Consider the following 22,432-nt stretch of genomic DNA (forward strand, 5'->3'; position numbering starts at 1 on the left):
ATGACAATTACATAATTGTGATAAATGCTCTGAAGACCTAGAAGATACTATGAGGACATATAGTAGCAAACCTAATTTAGAGACATCATTTAGCCTTGAAAAGTGTATAGGAATTACCCAAATCAGGGCTGGAGTTATGGGGGGCAGGAAGGAAGAATTATGGGCATAGATGGAACATGATATATACATATCCCAAGGCTGGTGTGATTTTGATTGTTTTGAAGAATGGAAGGTGGGCCTTTGTGGGAAGAGGTACATGGAGAGAAAGCTGAAGAACTGGGGAGAGGCCTACCTATGCCTTGAGGAATTTTATTCTAATCAGTGATTAGATTAATCAATGTCTTTTTTTGAAGTAATTATATTGTCATGTCACCAAAATATTTAAGCAAAAGTAACTGTTATGTGGCAAAAAGAACAGAGTAAAAGTCAGGTAGCCAGTTACAAGGCTTTGTTTTAGGTGTTCAGATTAGAGACAATAATACCTTTGATTATGTATGGTTTTGGCTGGAGATCATCAAGTGATTCATGTTGTTTTTTGAAGGGAAAACACTACTTACTTCTTAGTTCTTTGGAGAGGGAGTTTCCAGAGGATACTAAGGTTTCTTGCTTGAGCAATGATGGATCATCATGTCCTTTACTGAAACGAGGGACAAAGTGTATGGTTTAAGATCATGAACTCAAGTCTGAGACATTCTCACTTTATAAAAACCATGAGACATCCAAATGGAGATTTTGGAGGGGCAATTGAATAGATAAGTGTGCAAGTATACTACTTAGAGGAATGAGCACTAAGAATGAAAATGTAAGTAAGGGGCATAGGATAGATTTTGAAGCCATTTTAGTATTAAGATTGGATATTATTTGGGCCAGCAAAGTGATGTTTTTTTCTTAGATATAATTTTTACCACATGGTTTCAAAATACATATGTTACTATTCTGCTTGATTTAGTACACTCAGAGAAATATTTTCCCTTTTGAGTAGCATTTCTCTAACATGAGATTGTGAGTGAAATAGAGAATAAAATGCATTAATTAAACTTACTTTACAACACAAATTACTGGCCTGTATCTGAATACAGTTACTTTTGCTCTTCAATTTTGGTCTTGGATTCTTCTGCCCTCACTCCATGCTTAGGCAGTTTTGTAAGTAACGTGTTTTTCCCCAAGGAATTGGATTAAGGGTGGAAATCTTTTCAGAATTAACCAGAGTTATAATTATCATCTAATTTGTTGCTTTAAAAAGCCCTATTTTATGTACCCAGAATAGTTTATTTCTTTTTTCTTTTAAAGGTTTTTTTAATTTATTCATGAGAGACACACAGAGAGAGGCAAAGACACAGTCAAAGGGAGAAGCGGGCTCCTCGTAGTGAGCCCGATGTGGAACTCGATCCCGGGACTGGGATCACACCCTGAGCCAAAGACAGATGCTCAACCACTGAGCCACCCAGGCATCCCCATAATAGTTTATTTCATCATATTTTTAAAAATCTTTCTCATCATAGGGTCTAACTAAAATATGAAATACGTGAACTCTTGATAATTTAAAAGCAGATTTTATTCATTAGGTATCTTTGGAATCTCTACTGAAGGTAGTGCAATTGACTTATTTTTTTCTTTTTCATTTTTTTTAGAGAAACACTTCAAATGTCCCACAGAATTGTAAGATCTACAGTGTCCATATTGATTACAGATTGGCATAAATTTTGAGAAAAGCACAGTAAGCAGGGAAGAAGCTCTTTCTGCACAACTCTGAAGCAGAATAGGCAAGCAGTTGGAAAGTTTTGTAGTTTAATGCAAGGCCTGCTCTAAAGTGAAGCTGGAATTACTTGCGAAATTAATTCATGATTTAGAGACTCAGCTCATTTTGTGGTTTTATTTTTTTTTTTATTTTTTATTTTTTTCATTTTGTGGTTTTAGTGATAAAATTTGGACCTTTACTGATTTGGATTATTTGTCTAAACATACTTCATAATGATTTAAGATACTGCTAAAATTATAGTATTTTTAAAAATTTGAAGTTTCTTACAATATTATCATCTTCGGGATGCCTGGGTGGCTCCGTGGTTAAGCATTTGCCTTCGGCCCAGGGCATGATCCTGGAGACCGGGGATCAAGTCCCACGGTCTCCTTGCTTGGAGCCTGCTTCTCCCTCTGCCTGTGTCTCTGCTTCTCTCTCTCTGTCTCTCATGAATAAATATATAAAATTTAAAAAAATATATTACCATCTTCATCACTATAAATTTACCAAGCTAAGATCTGAGTTCTGATTAATCCATAGGTTAAACTTTTTTTTTTTTTTTTTTTTTTGCATTTATATCCAGACATGAAGGACTAAACAGCTCTTATGGGCTAGGAATTTGCACATAAGAAATTGTATTATTTCTCTATTTGTAAATTTATTTTTAAAAGAATATCTTTTTTTTTTTTTGGAGTAATTATATTGTCATGTAACTTGTATCATTACTTTGTATCATTACTCAGTCTTGTGCTATGTTTTCTTTGTCCTGAAGGAATTGCCTATGACCCTCTGATGCTGAAACACCAGTGCATTTGTGGCAATTCCACCACCCACCCTGAGCATGCTGGACGAATACAGAGCATCTGGTCACGGCTGCAAGAAACTGGGCTGCTAAATAAATGTGAGGTAATCCTAAATTGGCTACACTCTTTTATTTATTTAAATAAATCATATAAAGAGGCTAGTATTCATTTGGGTAGTAGTGGAAAAATATTAATGGTGAAACACAAACATCATGATTCATGAACTATCATTGATACTAGTAGCATAGCATTTATGTCCTGACTCTCGGCTGTGCACATAGTAGGGAGTCAGTCCATGTTGATTGACTGGGCAGCTGCATGATGTATGTGTGTTATTATTGCAACACTTTTAAGTATACATTGTAATATTACTGTTTGCAAATACGTATTATTTATTAAGTTAATATTCTGGGAAACTCTACAAACTGCTATGTGCTAAGTAGTTGTTATTTCTTATTATAAGCTATATAGTGAGCTCAGATGTATGCCAAATTTGTCTATGGAAATGACTAGATTTAACGATTATCCTCTTACCAAGAAAAGTCACTTCTTTTTATTGAAGTGGCTCATGTTCTTACATTTTTATGGTAGAGGTTTGAGTAATTTTATTTTATTGGTACTTCTTTAGACTCATTTTTGCAGATTCCTTTGAAGTCCCATCTTTCATTTAGAAAAATCTATTTCTTAAGCTTTCAAAGTAAAAATGATATCAATTCAAAAAGACTCCTATTGTCATATTTGCAAATTATGTAACAATCAGCAGCTATTTGACTTAGTTGCTATAAATGTCCATTGTTGCCTCAGATGCAATAACACCCTATATTGGAGTCTAAGACATTTTAAAAAACAGCTCCCATTTTTTTCCACATTACTTTAACATTTATTGATCATTGAACATACCTGAGTCTATCTTTATTATGTTCCACACATATTCTAGGAACTAGAATTACAGAATTTCACAAGACAAAGTCCTTGTTATTACAGACTGACAATTTAACATGTTGCTCTTTGGTTTTGTTGTCACTCTTTGCAGATCAGTGAAGGAAATCCAATCTAGTTCTCAGTAGTTTGGGAAGAATAAAGTGGATAATATTTTGACTATAGTTATATCCTGAGGAAACAGACATTGAGACTACATTGAATTCACTCTACTTTGATAAAAATTAAAAAGCTATCTTTTGCTATGACTTTTAATTAATTTTTGGCAACCCAAAATGTAGTCCAGAATATTCCTTTTGAAAGCCAATTTAGCTTAAAACACACCTGCAAAATAATTTAATTGATATAGGAATGTCAAAGCAGACAATATTTCTTAGAGTCATGTGCACTTGCCTGTATTTGATGGCCTGAGTTACATCAGTCTGATGCTGCTGCTTTGCAAAGCAGTAAAAATAACTGACTTTTGAATATACAAGTTATTCGTTCACTGCATTCATTTATAAGGATTATTATTTTCTTTATGGATTTTCTCTCTTGAAGATGAATAAAATATCTCATCTTACAGGATTATTTTCTTTACATCAAGACATAGATGTTTATGGTCATTCAGCAGGTTGAGATTATGAATGAATACACCAAAGTAGTGTGTACAGATTTAGTTTCACAAGTTTTATTATATGTTTGCAATAGAATCATCAAATGTTTTTGTATTTAAGGATATACTTTTGATTAAATGTATTCTTTACCTAGAAGCCCCAAATGAAGTAATTTGAGCTAGATTTATTTCTCTGATTCTTTCTTGAGTGAAATATTCATCTTTTCCCAATAGCATCCATATTATATAGCAGAAGGCTTTTTCATACTTTCTGATAAATTATAGCATTATCTTTAAGGTTTGTATGTTTTTGATAATGGAGTTTGGAGGCTGCCTCTGTCATCTACACAATCCCATATGGAGTAATGAAAGTAAACCAGGGGACTTATCTGTGGTGAACTGGTCTTAATAGACATTGATTCGTGTGAATATTCCTCTTTCACTTTTGCATCAACTATAGATGTTTTCCACCGTGGCATTCTTTCTGTGCTTCTCTGTCTAAGGCATTGCCATTTACATTTTTCTCACTTTCAGGTCTTTATTATATCCTGAAGTCTTACTTCAGCCACTCCAAATTAGCAGTTGCTGACCACAGTCTTCAAATGCATTGTTAGATTATGGTATTCCTTAAATCTATTACTGGAAGGAACACTGGTTAGGAAAGGAGCAAAGTGCAGAAATAGATGGACTGTAATATAGCTCATACTAGTCGTAACATTTAAAAAGCTGTTAGCCCTTTCTGATCAGTCTTCTTTTTCAGTTCCTCATACATCACATTATTTTAGTCCTATATTGTTTGAAAGCCTAAAATTCAATTTATGCAACAGCTCTGACTGATGTGATACAAGACCAAGGGTGAAATGTCAAGAAGTACAGTGAGGCTGATAGAATGACTGAGTCTAGCACCAAGCCAGTCAGCTAAATAACTGTCTCTTTGATAAACAGTCACACAATTACAAATAGTTCACTCAAAAGCAGATCAGCAGATTTGCTCATTATGAAGGCCAAGCACAAAAATATGATCCATAACTTCACAATAATATAAACAGACTATGTTTAGGTCTTTTTGCTAACATAGTTTGAAGACAGCTCACCAATTGTTTGACTTCTTAAGTGATGAAATTGTTTCCCATATATATTTATTTGCTCCTATATTATCAGGTTATCTATGACTTTATGCTGACATAATCATAAAATGGAATTTCTAAAACTATTAAACAATTTAAGCTACCTAGGAATTTGACGTTTCTTTGTATGTAAGTGATTTTGTATGTAAATTATTTTAAGTATATTCAAAATAAAATTTTAAAAATGATCCTTAACCAAACAAATATTACCCTTTCCCAGAGACTTTGAGGTTTTATATAAAATAAAACATAGTAACAAAAGGGATAAAACAGAACCACAAGAAACATAACTTACTTTTCTCCCTGATTATTTCTCTTGGAAGATTTGGGGAGAAAATAAAGAGGAAATATACAGAGATTATTTCAAACCAGTTAGCCCACTCAGAAATAGTAGAATCTACTTCCTTAGCCAGTACTCTCCCTAATAAATACAGCTAAAACAAAAGATATATGTTCATTGTGGATTTTGTTTTAAAGTTTTTGATTTGACAAGTTAAATCTAATGTACACATTTATTAATATATTATTAAACCATCTTGATACTAACCTGCTCAAGCCAATTTTTTTTAAAGTTTTGGTGATATGGAAGAGAAAAACCACAGAAACATAGAAATCAAACCTTTTAGCAATTCACCAAAACTATTACAATCAGTTGTCAAAAAATCAGGAGAAAAGTATACTATATGTGGGCAGCCCCGGTGGCCCAGCGGTTTAGCGCCCCCTCAGCCCAGGGTGTGATCCTGGAGACCCGAGATCAAGTCCCATGTCAGGCTCCCTGCATGGAGCCTGCTTCTCCCTCTGCCTCTGTCTCTGCCCCTCTCTCTCTCTGTGTCTGTCATGAATAAATAAATAAAATATTTTTTAAAAAAGTATACTATATGTGGCAAGTGGTCAGGTACATGGTGGGTACATTACTGGTTAAAGGGGCAAGAAGTTTCCTATATAGGCTAACAGGTTTCCTGGTTAGTGTTTATGAACCTTCTAAAGAAATCAGGGCCAGTGACAGTATCTTCCAATTGAACTTGACTTATTCACTCCAGGTGATAAAAATTCTGTTTCAACTTGGGTATGAATGAATATTTTCCAGCATGGCTGAAGGACTTACGGAGAATGAGACATTTCTTTCTAATTTGTGTAGGTAAGACTATTGGGAAAGTAAAGTTTAGCTCTGTTTGTTCCTGATTATGCCTAGAGCATGTATTCCTGAGAGGATAAAATCTGTGTGTCCAGGACTCCAGGGATATGAGTACCAGCCCTCATATCTAGGTTATCACTCTTTCCTAAGCAGTATAGACAAATTCCTGTGCTGGTTGTGAGCAGTAAGAACTTAGCTCAATTGTCTCAAAGGAGAGAGGATTTATTAGATTTCATAGAAAAGAATATAATCTAATAAGAATATAAGACCTAGAAGCTGGGTCAGTTTTTTACCCCCAAACATCCAGAAAGTTGATTTGCCCTGTTTGAACACTATCTTCCTGCCAGGTTTGTGTAGTCACCTATAGTTAGTGATAGCCTGTGCTTTCAGAGAAGGAATCAAGAGAGTTCTGGGGACATAACGCTGGCCAGCAAGCAGATACCTGTGGTTGGGTAAGTGGTATTCATTTATTGACTACAGTGGTGTTCAAATGTTAGCATATATCAGAATCATTAGGAATAGTAAGACACATTGCTGGGACCCAACCTCAGAATTTCACATTCAACAGTGGTAGAGTCCTTTTGGAGTGAGGTCTAAGAATTTGTGTTGCTAACATGTATCTGAGTAATCCTGTTGTTGCTGATCTCGCCACCACACTTTAAGAACAGGGATATATCCATTCAACAGTATATCAAAATTTTGAGTTTTGATATACTCCTGTGTTAGGAGGTGGAAATAAAATACTTAAGAAGATACATACCCTGCCTACAAGGAGGTTTCTACACCTGGTGAGATCAGCAGATATTAATCAAATGATCACATAAAGAAATATATAATTACAAAATCCCAAGAGGTTTTGAGTCTCTAGTTTATGTTGCAGTGATTTTTAAAGACTTAAACTGATTTAGTGTGGGGAAGAAATAAATGAGAATGACTGTGGTCTGCTGCCTCCATAGTCTTGACAGCATCAGAAGGGCCATCTGAACAAGAGATAGAAGTAAAAATACTTACCTGAGTTCAAGAAGGAAGTATCCCAGACCTGATGTTGAAGAGCTTGCCCTCCTTCTGTCTTTATTCACATTCATTTTCAGATTACTGTTTCAGTGGCAAAAAAGGGAAGGAGTCTCAATCTTTCTAGCATTCAGAGAAAAGTCAGCTTCCCTTCCTTCCCAACAAAATAGTCAATTTTGCAATTAAACACTGATATGATAGAAAAGATGGTAATTTGAAAACATTTAAAGGCCTCTTTTGTCTCAGAATAATAGACTGATCCACAAATCAAACTTACAAATTGTGTCAGTTCATTTAGCAGTGTAGAAAAATTAATCAAAATGGATTCTTTCATGGGTTATTGCTCAACATTAGATTTGACCTTAGTCCTGCCATTAATTATCTGTATACTGTTGTCAAATCATTTAACCTTACTGATCTTTGGTTTCCCATGTGTAAGCTGAGGCTCTTAGGCAGATATTTGCTAGGATCTTTTCCAGCTCTGATATCATATGAAATTAGATGGCTAAGGAGTTCATTTGGAATGTAATACTTTCTTCGGTTAAGAGTAGATGAAATTTTTAGGATGTTTAGTAAACATACTGCTTTTTATTTTGTGAGCTATAGTGTAAATTGGTTGTGCTTAGTAGTCCTGATTAGCAGCCAGAGAAAACATTAGTCTTCATTATATTAGATTACAGTGGTTACGTGGGTTAACTTCTTTTGGCATGACGTGGCACTGTTTTTTAAAAGTTGAGGTGGTTAGTAGTCCTTCGTGCCAGTACTATTTAATTTTTTCCCCTATTGAATCATTCATATTTAGTGATTCTGTTGGGAGCAAAAAGCAAAATCAGCAGCTTTCTTGTCACCATAAAAAATCGATCTGGAAGGATCATTCGGTGTCCTCTTCAGGAACAAGCCCTTTGATTAGGTAGCCAGGTCTCTAAAACGTGTATGCCCTGAAGAAAAGAATGTGCTTTTCTGTGCTTGAAAAATCACAGAGAATGACCCATCATCTGTTAGAAATGCACTTGCAGTTGTTTTTCCAGAAGTGTTCATGACTCTCAGCCCCACCAAGCCACCCACAGACATTTGCTTGCTCTCACATTTGTTTTGAGAATAATAACATTTTATAATGCTTTTGTTGGATTACATATTATGTGGAATTTGCATTGGCTCTTTGTGACTAATATTGAATAACTTTGTTTCGCTTAATTCATAAGTAAAAACCATAAGCAGCATACTGTGCTGAAATGTTTAACTCTTTTATTCAAGTGCCAACACAAAGTAATTACAAAACAATTCTGGGACCTGAACCGAAGCTACTGTTGCCCCTTCTGGGACTTCCTCAGCAGTTCCAATGAGAAAAGTAGAGAGCAGATTTAATATAAAATCTTAAGATGCCAGGGAACTTAAGGCTAGGGTCCCACACTTTTCCTGCACATGACAGGTGATTTTAAAAGACCTTTTGAAAATCTAAATAAGGAAAATATAATACTCTTTGGAGAAATACTTTTGGAATGTGCAGGTTTTCTGACATCAGTGCTACAAAGTAGAGCTAACGATTGCAAGTTAATTCAATTAAACATTTGTTTTATAGAGTAATCTAACTAGATGGCAGCACATAACAGCTTACTGTTTTGTTTAGTTTGTAGAACATTTTGTGTGTGTGTTTGTGTCTAAGAATCTAACCACAAAGCAATAAGAGATTCAAACAAGGAGTCTTGTGAATTGTCTCTAAAGGAATGGCAGTCTTGAGAAGCCATACATATGACCTAGATGTGATGAGTAAACCAGGGTACATTATGTCATTATTCTGACAGAAATTTTTATATCATAGTGGAGTGGACTTAGGCAGATAAATACATTAAAATTGCTTGTGTAGCATGTAATTAGAATTAAGGTGATTTAGAATTTTTTTGTTTTAATTTTTATTTCTGCAAAAAAGGAAGCATTAATGTGGAAAACAACCAATAAAAGGAAATAAAATAGTTTGCTCTTCCGAGTCCATTTGGAAAGTGGTACAGGAGTTTTTTAAACAGCAGCATTAAGCTTATTAACAAAAATGAATAGTCACATGTTTTTTGACCATCTGAAAATTGCAGTGCTAAAGTAATACAAAATATTTATTTTGACAAAATTTGTTTTATATCTAATTACTGTTTTAAAAATCAGTGCTTTAGGGCAGCCCAGGTGGCTCAGCAGTTTAGTGCTGCCCTCAACCCAGGGACCTGATCCTGGAGACCTGGGATTGAGTCCCACATCGGGATCCTTGCATGGAGCCTGCTTCTCTCTCTGCCTGTGTCTCTGCCTCTCTCCCTCTTTCTCTCTCTGTCTCTAATAAATAAAAAATCTTAAAAAAAAAAAATCATTGCTTTAACCCAAACCATTAAAATGTCCATTTACAGTTGTTTACAAAATAATTGTAATGTAGAAGATTCAGTCACATAAAATCATCAATATTGAGCAATTACACTAAACGGTAACATTTTCCCTTACTTTTTGATGAGCGTAATGCACTTGCAGTTGCTTTTGGTTTTGAAATGGGTGAAAATCAAATGTTAAAATATATATAGTATGTGTACTTTTTGCCACTTAGACCTTTATTAATGAATGAGATTTGCTGTTTCTCTGAAGTACTTTTACAATTGCTCTATGCACCTGAAATATTTTTAAATAAATTGTAATGAAGGAATCAAGTAGTTTTACAAGCAAGTAGAAACACTTGTTTTGAAGAACAGATCCTTTTTACTTCCCAACCTTTGCTGTGATAACCATTTATTGAAACTACTCTTTAGTCTGAAATGTGGGTCAGTACAGTGTTAGTATCCTGAATTTATCAAAGAGCAGAAAGAATGGACGGCTCCCTCTAACCTATAGTTCTGTACCTAGGATGCCCATTAAAATCCATGGGATGGTTCTAACTATCAAGATGCCTAGGCTGTCCCCAGACAAAGTTAACCAGAAGCTCTGGAGGTAGCACCCAGCAACAATACCTTTTAAACTTTCACAGCTGATTCTGAGGTGCAGATAATGTTAAAAATCACTGCAACTGAAACTCAGCTTCTTAACATAAGCTTAACGAGCTAGAGACAAAAAGGTGAATGGAGTCAAGTAGTTGGACATGGGAGAGTAACAGAAGCAGGCATTTACTTAAGAAACAAAGATAATATTAATTCATAAGTTTGATACACAAACATAAAAATTGGGGAAAGTGTTCATTATTTTGAAATTATCATAGTGTAAGAATATTCATATTTTTCAAAAAATATTCATATTTTCAATTATGATTAAACATATAAGAAATTGGCTTTGAAGAATAGCTAGTATTCTTTTGAAGATCTTCATAGTGAGATCTCTTTCCTCAGCCATACTGATTTATTTCCCCAACTATTATATTTGCTTACTTGAGGCAAATCTTTAATGGATATTTTGTTGAATTTTTGTGTATAAGATGACTTCACATAGTGAGGCCGGGGGGGGGGGCATGATGGTAGAGGAGCAGGGTCCTCACCTCCCCCAGCCCCACCTACTTACCTAGATAACTTTCAAATCATCCTGAACACCTACAAATTTGACCTGAGATTCAAAGAGAGAATAGCTGGAACGCTACAGAGAGAAGGGTTTTTGCTTTTAGCAAGGAAGGAAGGTGGGAAAAAATAAAAAAAAGAATCAAGTGGAGGAGCCAGGCTAAGGAGGGCCATGAGAGCCTCTGGGACAGGAAAGCCCAGTGCCAGAGAAGCAGGAACTTTATTAAAAATCTGCACTGGATTCTTCCGGAACTGAAAGGTACTTAGCAGGGAAACCAGGCAGGATCCCCGGGGGGGGTTGGGGGGGACAGTGGAGCCCCCAGGCTCCAGGGGTCACTAACAGAGGAGGTGTGCCCCGGGGGAAAGTGCCCCACACACCGTGGACCGAGTTCGGTAAAGGGCTGGAGTGTGTTTGGTGGGGCCTCGGGAGCAGCTCAGGCTGCAGCTCCGGGGGAGGGTTCTGTTCCCTGCTGGAAATCTCCAGGGGAAGTCGAGGGATTTAAGAACTAGAGGGTACCCCTCCTTTTTCTCCCCCCTTTTCCAGTACAACTCATTTTTATATCAGACTGTAAATTTCCATTATTTTTTCTCTTTCTCCACCTTAACTACAATATTTTAGCACTTCTTCATTTTTAAGTTTCTTCCTTTTTGACTTTCATATTTCTACAATTACATGTCTTAGTTGTATTTTCCACTTCTCGATTCCCTTCAACATACTCAGTTCAATTATGGGAGATATACGAGATATGTTTTTGTTTGTTTGTTTGTTTTCTTTGCCCCATTTTGTTCTACAATGGTAGAAGTTAATACCTTCTAAAACATGACCAGCATGCCCCCAGAACCAAGTGGTATACCATGCTGGTTCATTCTGTGAGATTCCTCATTCCCATTCTGCCCGCCCCCACCTTTTATTCATTTGTGTTTTGGTGGTCAGTGCTGGGGCTTTCTACAAGTATTGCTTGTTTATATAAATTTGGGACTGCGCATCTTCTACATACAGAACTTAATACACTCAGAACCAAAAGGATCACCTTCTAGGACCCCTCAGGTAGACTACATTCTCTCTCCACTACAACTTCTTCACCCCCATCATCTCCCAGCAGCCCCTTTTTTCTTTCTTTTCTCTTTTTTCTCTTTACTTTTACTTTTTCTCTTCTTTTTTTCTTCTTCTTTGGGATTCTTGGCCTTTTATTTTTACTACTTTCGTTTAAAATTTGTTTTACACTTTAGTGGTCCTTTTATTTTGTTCTGAACTTTGTTTTCATTTTTGGTCTCTGACCTCGTCAGAATCATATAGGGTGAAATTTACTTAGGTCGTGGTTGATATTCTTGATGCATCCCACTCATACAGCCACTCTGTACTGAACAAAATGACTAGAAGGAAGAATTCACCACAAAAAGAAAGAATCATAAACAGTACTCTGCCACAGAGTTACAGAGTATGGATTACAATTCAATGTCAGAAAGCCAATTCAAAAGCACAATTATAAAAAAAAAAAAAAAACACAATTATAAAGCTACTGTGACTCTGGAAAAAAGCATAAAGGATTCAGGAGACTTCATGACTGCAGAATTTAGATCTAATCAGGCAAAAATTAAAAATCAATTAAATGAGATGTAATCCAAACTGGAGGTCCTAATGGTGAGGGTTAATGAGGTGGAAGAAAGAGTGAGTGACATAGAAGACAAGTTGATGGCAAGGAAGGAAGATAAGGAAAAAAGAAAAACAATTAAAAGACCATGAGGAAAGATTAAGGGAAATAAATGATAGCCTCAGAAGGAAGAATCTATGTATAATTGGGGTTCCAGAAAATGCCGAGAGGGACAGAGGGTCAGAAAGCATATTTGAACAAATCATAGCAGAGAACTTTCCTAATTTGGGGAGGGAAACAGGCATTCAGATCCAGGAGATAGAGAGGTCCCCCCCAAAATTAATAAAAAACGTTCAACACCTTAACATTTAATAGTGAAACTTGTAAATTCCAAAGACAAAGAGAAAATCCTTAACAGCAAGAGACAAGAGTTTCTTAACTTATATGGCAAGAAATATTAGATTAACAGCAGACCTCTCCACCGAGACCTGGCAGGCCAGAAAGGGCTGGAAGGATATATTCAGGGTCCTAAATGAGAAGAACATGCAGCCGAGAATACTCTATCCAGCAAGACTCTCATTCAGAATAGAAGGAGACATAAAGAGCTTCCAAGATAGGCAGAAACTGAAAGAATATCTGACCACCAAACCAGCTCTGCAAGAAATATTAAGGGGGACCCTGTAAAAGAAAGAGGACGCCCAAAGAAATAATCCACATAAACAGGGACTGAATAGGTATTATGATGACACTAAATTCGTATCTTTCAATAGTTACTCTGAACATGAATGGGCTAAATGATCCCATTAAAAGATGCAGGGTTTTGGACTGTATAAAAAAGCAAGACCCATCTATTTTCTGTCTGTAAGAGACATGTTTTAGACCTAAGGACACCTCCAGCCTGAAAATGAAAGGTTGGAGAACCATTTACCCTTCAAATGGTCCTCAAAAGAAAGCTGGGGTAGCAATCCTCATATCAGATCAATTAAAGTTTATCCCAAACACTGTAGTAAGAGATGAAGAGGGACACTATATCATACTTAAAGGGTCTATCCAACAAGAAGACCTAACAATCCTGAATATTTATGCCCCTAATGTGGGAGCTGCCAAGTTTATCAATCAATTAATAACCAAAGACATATTTAGATAATATACACTAATAGTAGGAGACTTCAACATGGCACTTTCTGCAAATGACAGATCTTCTAAGCACAACATCAACGAAGAAACAAGGGCTTTAAATGATACACTGGACCAGGTGGATTTCACAGATATATACAGAACTTTCCATCAGAATGCAACTGAATACACATTCTTCTCAAGTGCACATGGAACTTTCTCCAGAATAGACCTCATACTGGGTCACAAATCAGGTCTCAACTGATACTAGAAGATTGGGATTGTCCCCTGCATATTTTCAGACCTCAATGCTTTGAGACTAGAACTCAATCACAAGAAGAAATTTGGAAGAAACTCAAACATGTGGAGATTAAAGAGCATCCTACTAAAAGACGAAAGGGTCAACCAGGAAATTAGAGAAGAATTAAAAAGACTCATGGAAACTAATGAAAATGAAGATACAACTGTTCAAAGTCTTTGGGATACATCAAAAGCAGTCCAAGAGGGAAATACATCGCAATACAAGCCTCTCTCAAAAAATTGGATAAAACTCAAATACACAAGCTAAACTTGCACATAAAGGAACTGGAGAAAGAACAGCAAATAAAACCTACACCAACCAGAAGAAGAGAGATAATAGAGATTTGAGCAGAACTCGATGAAATAGAGATTAGAAGAACTGTAGAACAGATCAACAAAACCAGGAGTTGGTTCTTTGAAAGAATTAATAAGCTAGATAAACCATTAGCCAGCCTTATTAAAAAGAAAAAAAGACTCAAATTAATAAAATCATGAATGAAAGAGGAGAGACCACAACCAATACTAAGGAAATACAAATGATTTTAAAAAAACATTATGAGCAGCTATATACCAATAAATTAGGCAATTTAGAAGAAATGGACACATTTCTGGAAAACCACAAACTTCCAAAACTGGAACAGGAGGAAAAAGAAAACCTGAACAGGCCAATAACCATGGAAGAAATTGAATCAGTCATCAAAAACTTCCCAAGACACAAAAGTCCAGGCCCCAGATGGCTTCCCAGGGGAATTCTATCAAACATTTAAAGAAGAAACAATACCTATTCTACTAAAGCTGTTCCAAAGGATAGAAAGGGATGGAATACTTCCAAACTCGTTTTATGAGGCCAGCATCACCTTAATTCCAAAACCAGACAAAGACCCCACCAAAAAGAAGAATTATAGACCAATATCCCTGATGAACACAGATGCAGAAATTCTAAGCAAGATACTAGCCAATAGGATCCAACAGTACATTAAGAAGCTTATTCACCATGACCAAGTAGGATTTATCCCCGGGATGCAAGGCTGGTTCAACACTTGTAAAACAATCAATGTGATAGATCACATCAACAAGAGAACAAACAAGAACCATATGATCCACTCAATAGATTAAGGGAAAGCATTTGACAAAATACAGCATCCATTCCTGATCAAAACTCTTCAGAGTGTAGGATAGAGGGAACATTCCTCAGCATCTTAAAAGCTGTCTATGAAAAGCCCACAGCAAATATCATTCTCATTGAGAAAAAACTGAGAGCCTTTCCCCTAAGATTGGAAACACGGCAGGGGTGTCCACTCTCACCACTGCTATTCGACATAGTACTAGAAGTCCTAGCCTCAGCAATCAGACAACACAAAGAAATAAAAGGCATTCAAATTGGCAAAGAAGTCAAACTCTCCCTCTTCGCAGATGACATGATACTGCACATAGAAAACCCAAAAGGCTCCACCCCAAAATTGCTAGAACTCATACAGCAATTCAGTAGTGTGGCAGGATACAAAATCAGTGCACAGAAATCAGTGGCATTTCTATACACTAACAATGAGACTGAAGAAAGAGAAATTAAGGAGTCAATCCCATTTATAATTGAACCCAAAAGCATAAGATACCTCAGAATAAACCTAACCAAAGAGGTAAAGGATCTGTACCCTAAAAACTACAGAATACTTGTGAAAGAAATTGAGGAAGACACAAAGAAATGGAAAAATATTCCATGCTCATGGATTAGAAGAATTAATATTGTGAAAATGTCTATGCTACTGAGGGCAATTTACACATTCAATGCAATCCCTATCAAAATACCATGGACTTTTTCACATAATTGGAACAAATAATCTTAAAATTTATGTGGAAGTAGAAAAAACCCCTAATAGCCTGGAGAATATTGAAAAAGAAAACCAGAGCCGGGGGCATCAGAATGCTGGATTTCAGGTTGTATTACAAAGCTGTGATCATCAAGACAGTGTGATACTGGCACAAAAACAGACACATAGATCAATGGAATAGAATAGAGAACCCAGAAATGGGCCCTCAACTCTATGGCCAACTAATATTTGACAAAGCAGGAAAGATCATCCATTGGAAAAAGGACAGTCTCTTCAATAAATGGTGCTGGGAAAATTGGACAGCCAAGTGCAGAAGAATGAAACTAGACCGTTCTCTTACACCATACACAAAGATAAACTGAAAATGGATGAAAGATCTAAATGTGAGGCAAGAATCCATCAAAATTCTAGAGGAGAACACAGGCAACACCCTTTTTGAACTTGGCCACAGCAACTTCTTGCAAGATACATCTATGAAGGCAAGGGAAACAAAAGCTAAATGAACTATTGGGACTTCATCAAGATAAAAAGCTTCTGACAGCAAGAGAAACAGTCAACAAAACTAAAAAATAACTTACAGAATGGGAGAAGATATTTGCAAATGGCATATCAGATAAAGGGCCAGTATCCAAGATCTATAAAGAACTTCTTAAACTCAACAGCGAAGAAACAAACAATCCAATCAGGAAATGGGCAAAAGACATGAACAAAAATTTCACCAAAGAAGTCCTACACATGGGGGATGCCTTGGTGGCTCGGTGATCCCTGGGTGGCTTTGGCCCAGGGCGTGATCCTGGAGTCCCGGGATGGAGTCCCACATTGGGCTCCCTGCATGGGGCCTGTTTCTCCTCTGCCTGTGTCTCTGTCTCTCTCTATCTGTGTCTCTCATGAATAAATAAATAAATCTAAAAAAAAAAAAAAAGGAAGAAGAAGAAGAAGAAAAAGAAGACCTACACATGGCCAACAGGCACATGAGGAAATGCTCCGCATCACTTGCCATCAGGGTAATACAAATCAAAACCACAATGAGATACCACCTCACACCAGTGAGAATGGGGAAAATTAACAAGAAAAGAAACAGCAAATGTTGGAGAGGATGTGGAGAAAGGGGAACCCTCTTGCACTGTTGGTGGGAATGTGAACTGGTAGAGCCACTCTGGAAAACTATGTGGAGGTTCCTCAAAGAGTTAAAAATAGAGCTACCCTATGACCCAACTATTGCACTACTGGAGATTTACCCCAAAGATACAGATACGGTGAAAAGCCGAGACACTTGCACCCCAATGTTTATAGCAGCAATGTCCACAGTAGAACCAATGTCCTTCCAAACTGTGGAAGGAGCCTCAGTGTCCATTGAAAGATGAATGGATAAAGAAGATGTGGTACCTGTATACAGTGGAATATTACTCAGCTATTTGAAATGATGAATACCCACCATTTGCTTCAGTGTGTATGGAACTGGAGAGTATTATGCTAAGTGAAGTAAGTCAATTGGAGAAGGACAATCATTATATGGTTCCAGTCATACAGGGAATATAAAAAGTAGTGAAAGGGATTATAGGGGAAAGGAGAGAAAATGAGTGGGAAATATCAGAGAGGGAGACAAACTATGAGAGACTCCTAACTCTGGGAAATGAACAAGGGGTAGTGGAAGGGGAGGTGGCAGGGGGATGGGGTGACTGGATGATGAGCACTGAGGAGGGCAATTGACAGGATGAGCACTGGGTGTTATACTATATGTTGGCAACTTGAACTCCAATAAAAATATACAAAATATACAAAAAAAAAAAAACACCTTGCTGTTCTGGGCAGGTAAAGAAAAAAAAAGATTATTTCACATAAAATCTTATTTGTTTTAAAGCTAAAAGGAGTCTTCAAAGTAATTTGTCAAACCTCCTAATGTTTGTAAATAGAGAAACAAAGATCCAGAAACACGCCTCATAGCTTGCCTATGTGCATGTTAAAGATAGATGAGAGTTAGAACCTAGAACTCAGGGCTCCTGACTTGTAGCTTATTTTCTTTTTGTGTGACTGACAGAAAGGACCACAAGCCTGTTGGGCTGCCTGTCTGCTTAATTGCCTCCTTCCTTCTTTTACTCCCCTTTCTTTATAAGGAAAAGATTATTAGACCACGTGGAATATATAGAAGGAAAGAATGCAGTTGTAAGTAGGGGATTGAAACTATCCTTTATGTAAAATTTAAAGAAACAATTGATTGTAGCATTTGAAAACTCCAGTGGGTACATGTGGGCATGAGCAATGAGACCAGATTTTTGAATTTAAAAGAGAGAAGTATATGAAGAAAAATGAACAGGCTGTGAACTGATCCATTAAATATTAAGTATGGAATTTGTAACAGAAGGTAACTTTGACACTCCTAAGTCATTTATGATTCTTCAACTTTTGAAGTCTACAACCCTATGAATTTTTGTAGAAAAAAATAAAAAAGCATCCTTATGTTTAGGGACACTGGATGAAATATCTTCAGAAAATGAAATATTTCAGGGGAAATTGTTCCCTAATATGTCACCACTTTGAAAATGATTAAAGAAAATGGGGTCTCCCCCAGCAGAGGCAGGTACTTTGACTTGTCAAATTTAAGTTGGACATTTTCTCTTAGTTTGGAACTGCCACAAAATGAGCCCTTTCATGTCCTCAATAATACCAAACCAATGCAATCCATCTGTTCTGCTAAATTATTTCTAGTTCCCTAACCAAAGGCACTGCTTTTTCATGCATTTTATCATGATTTTATGCCCTTTATTATATTTTACAAAAGGTTCTGATTCCTCCAGGGCCAATGAGAACTGATTAGGACACTGGCCTCAATCCAGGCTTTGAACACAGGAGGGGAAGGAATAGAACTGTTTCCTTTTTCCCCTGCTCCTTCGCAGAAAAAAAAAAAAAATGAATGTATACCGTGTGTGTGCTCTGTGTGTGGGTGGGTGTGGGTAGAGTGAATTTTATCCTGTCACAGTATGACTTTGTAGATCATGTTCAGAACATTCCTTCTATAATCAGGTTGCATTAACGGGCTTTATTTCAGAAAGACTATTTCTTTAGGAAAGAACCATGGTATATTGGGAGACTCAATGATATGGTCATTTTAAATAACTTTGGTCAAACTTCAAACCTGAATGTGGACTATTTGGGGCTCTGAACTAAATAAGATCATATACCCTAGGTACTTAGCACTGAGAATTGGCACTCTGCGCATTAATTCCTTTTCTACTCTCGGAGAAGAACTGCTTGAATGCAAGTCATAGAGAATGTAAATATAATAATGAATACATCCTATATCACTGGGTTTCTTTACTAAGAAGATGAAAGAAGAGCTATAAACTTTGTTTCCTAAGCCTTAAGGTATTTAAGACCTATATTTGGATTTGAAGTAAGAGAGACCCAGAAGAATGCCACACCTTGTATGCATTGAGTGTCCAGACATACTCAGAATTCTCAGAAACCCTTTTTGGTCAGAATCGTAGATAACTTTAGATAGACATCCTGCATGCTAAGTATCTCTGAGAACGGAAATCAGTATCTTCCTAATTTATGATTATCAGAGCACTTTATCCTATTTCATGACTCATTATGCTGTTGACCTTTGACTCAGGAGAGCATCATGAGAGAGAAATGAAGGAACAAAGGCTACACAGGAAATAGAAAAATATGGGAAGAGCTTAAATGAAAATATCTATATTTAAGCATAAACATATAACATGATAAATTGCTGATGATAATACCAGAAATGAGAACTGTTGGAAACCTCAAATTGAGAGGAAAAGTTACATGTGACAAATTTAAGATATCTGATAAAAGTGACAGAAAATGGAATTATTCCAGAAAATCCTATGTGTTAGTAAAGAAGGAAAGCTATTGCTATTTCAGAATTTTCAGCTTAGTCATCTACCAAGTTCCCACAGCAGTGCCCCTGTGAGATACAAATCTCAAAACATGCTTTCTCCAGACAGATAATTTTTCCAGGTAGAAACATTTTTCTTACTGGGTTGGTTTTACTACTCCCTTTCTATAGAAACATGTACATCCTCCTTTGTAGGTCTTGTCTAGCATCCATAGAAGCAGAGGTGGTTATCGAGAATAGGTACTCACATTACTTAGGTAATTATTTCTTAAGAAATATACTCTATAATAATAAAAAGAACCAGGATAAAATACTTCCTTGGAGCCATAAGGGAGCAGAGAGGGGAGGGGCAGAAAGAAATCAAAGTAAAACTTAGGAATTATTACATTTTAATAGTGAGAGGTAGGACAAGAGTGTAAACTAGAGCAGAATACTTTCAGAGTAAGTCAGTGCTAAATAGGCTTTGCCAGATGTCCTACCCTTATTCTTATTTAACTGATATTACACAAGGTGATGACCGAGATCCAGCAGGTATCCTCTTATGATTTATCAGCATTTGGGCTACCATCGATAATTAAATCTTATTAGCAGATTATTTTTTAAATGTGTGATTGAGCATTGAGCACAAATGCTAGTGAGATTGTGGGAGGATGAGAAAGGAGTTGGGACAAGCATGAGGTGTATGGTATGTAAATATATGGGACTAGTTTATGAAAATATAAAGATATGTTTATTATGAACGGTATTTAATGTTAGGCCAGAGGCAAAAATTCAATTTAGAGTTGCAAAAATATCTTTACAGAAAAAGAGAAAGGGGAAAAAAATCAATGAAACTTTATGATAGTAGTCAAAACGTGGGTTTGATTGTTAGCTATAGAACTGACATTGCTTAAGATATAGATGATTCACTGTATCAGCATGTGAAATGTTAGTGGCTGTGGATTTCATAGACTCACAGAAACAAGAGCTGGAAGCCCTATTATTTCATGTTGTTCATTATTCTGCCGGGCTAAGACTGGTTACCACAGTCTGGTCTCCAGTACTGTGTTCATTCCAATTTTAGATGACTCAGACCATGGAGTTACCACTGTTTATCTTGGGGGATTTTCCACCAGCTGAAATCTCACAGTTAAAATGTTAACCTTTAATATTTCTTTGAACTTTCTTGTGCTTATTTTATCTCATTATTTGCTGTTCTCTTTCTTCGGTTATTCTAATCTTTCATAAATGCTTCCAAATTTAATGTTTACTAGCAAGTCATCTATATCAATAACATGATTGTTTATTGATCAGAGCAATGGTTGACCAGATGGCCATCATTAAATTTGCTTTCATTTTCAACATCATCTACCTGGTTTAATTTCACCATTCCGCACTTAGCTGAATGATTTAAAAATGTTTTCTATAAATATAAATTCCCCTAAAATTTTAAAAAATGCTTTCTACAAATATAAATTGGATGTCAAAACCAGGGAACTTCAATGCTGTGACAAAGAAAATCCCATAAGCATTTGTTTATTTATTTGGCACATAATAGCACAGTGTCAAGAAGTTTCTGTTTTATATCATTCCTGCTACCTTGTTCTTACCCTTCAGGTCTCTGACCATTCTTCTCTCACTGTGACATGATGATTTATTTTCTGTGACAAACACAGCTCTGCCCTCTACCCAGTAAACTAGGGAGCATCAGCATATTGAGATTTTCCTAGCCTTTTATTCCCTTAAACATCAACCACATCTGCTTAAACTAGGGAGCTTAAGTATGGAATTGTCCTGGTCCTCATAAAGGTGTTGTTGTCTCTTGATGTTTCCATGTCAACTGCTGATTCCATGGTCAGGAACATGAAAAGACAGCATTCCCTGAACAGATTCTCTTTGAATTTTACTATGGTTGTGCTACATATTTTAAGTGAAATGTTAATATTGACTAATTTTAGGAAGCACAATGATTTTCAAAAGTAAGGTTAATTAACTTCCTATACCAGCATGATGTTATTAGGCTTGTAGATATACCAACCAAGAAATATGGCCAGGGAGAATAATTTGCATATTGACTAACTGAGGTTTCACTTAATGTATACTTTTGTCTTTGTTGAAGTACCATTCTTTGTTAGTTGAAGTACAACTTTCTGCCTAGCATGTGCATAAACATATTGACTGAGTCTAGAGTGTGTCAGACTATTTCTGGCTAAACAGCAGTTTTTGGTTTTGTTTAATTTCTATTCTGTCCCAGACTAATGGTTTTATAAAATACATTGTTACTATAAAAATAAAATAAAAATTGAAGACACCCAAGATTATATTAGATTCAATAGACATAAAAATAGTCTGTCCAATCACTATGAAGATTTCTAAATATTTACTCTGAATTTCTGTATAGACCTCATCACAGACAGTTCGTGAACAGTTGCTGAAATGTTACTGACACCATAGGATACTCTTTGAGTAACATTGATCTAGGTTAATGGTTCTGTGAAGTGCAAACACATGAAGTGATCAGCATTTTTGTGATAATCAAATACATTAAAATGTATCGGTACTTACTTATGTTCTTTAAGAAATCATAAATAATTTGTTCTAACAATTTCTATAGGTGAGTGTAAAATAAGATTTTAATGAATTTAATTCTCAGCTAAACAGTAGCCCCTGTTTCTTCTGTTGTCTTTTATTTTTTAGCCCCTATTTACTGTTAAGCTGATACTTTTACAAAGGAGTTAACTATTACATTTTTTGTTACAGATTTATTTTTTTATGCCAAAAAAATATGTTTTATGTCAGTTGCCCAGTTAGGCATAAGCAATCCCTAGAATCTGAACTTTACATACACACTCATTTTCCACATGTTCTTATGGTACTTTACTAAGCAAATTGGTGTC

The 22,432-nt window shown here is 36.1% G+C and overlaps 1 protein-coding gene and 1 long non-coding RNA gene across 21 annotated transcripts in view; one reads left to right on the forward strand and one right to left on the reverse strand.

Moving 5' to 3' along the window:
• HDAC9 (histone deacetylase 9) overlaps nucleotides 1-22,432 on the forward strand; it is a 911,202-nt gene that overhangs the window by 635,952 nt on the left and 252,818 nt on the right. For all 20 annotated transcript variants that reach the window (XM_038557033.1, XM_038557034.1, XM_038557035.1 and 17 more), the window contains one exon: nucleotides 2,511-2,644. In XM_038557033.1, the coding sequence (XP_038412961.1) occupies nucleotides 2,511-2,644 (134 nt within the window). The remainder of the gene's footprint in view (nucleotides 1-2,510; nucleotides 2,645-22,432) is intronic.
• LOC119866183 lies at nucleotides 558-21,272 on the reverse strand. Its single transcript, XR_005369516.1, has 3 exons — nucleotides 21,146-21,272; nucleotides 7,349-7,432; nucleotides 558-637 (listed from the first exon to the last, which is right to left on the reverse strand). It is a non-coding gene; the product is annotated as an uncharacterized LOC119866183 (long non-coding RNA).

Source organism: Canis lupus, chromosome 14 (genome assembly GCF_011100685.1).
Source record: "Canis lupus familiaris isolate Mischka breed German Shepherd chromosome 14, alternate assembly UU_Cfam_GSD_1.0, whole genome shotgun sequence".
In the NCBI taxonomy this organism is placed as follows: Eukaryota; Metazoa; Chordata; class Mammalia; order Carnivora; family Canidae; genus Canis; species Canis lupus.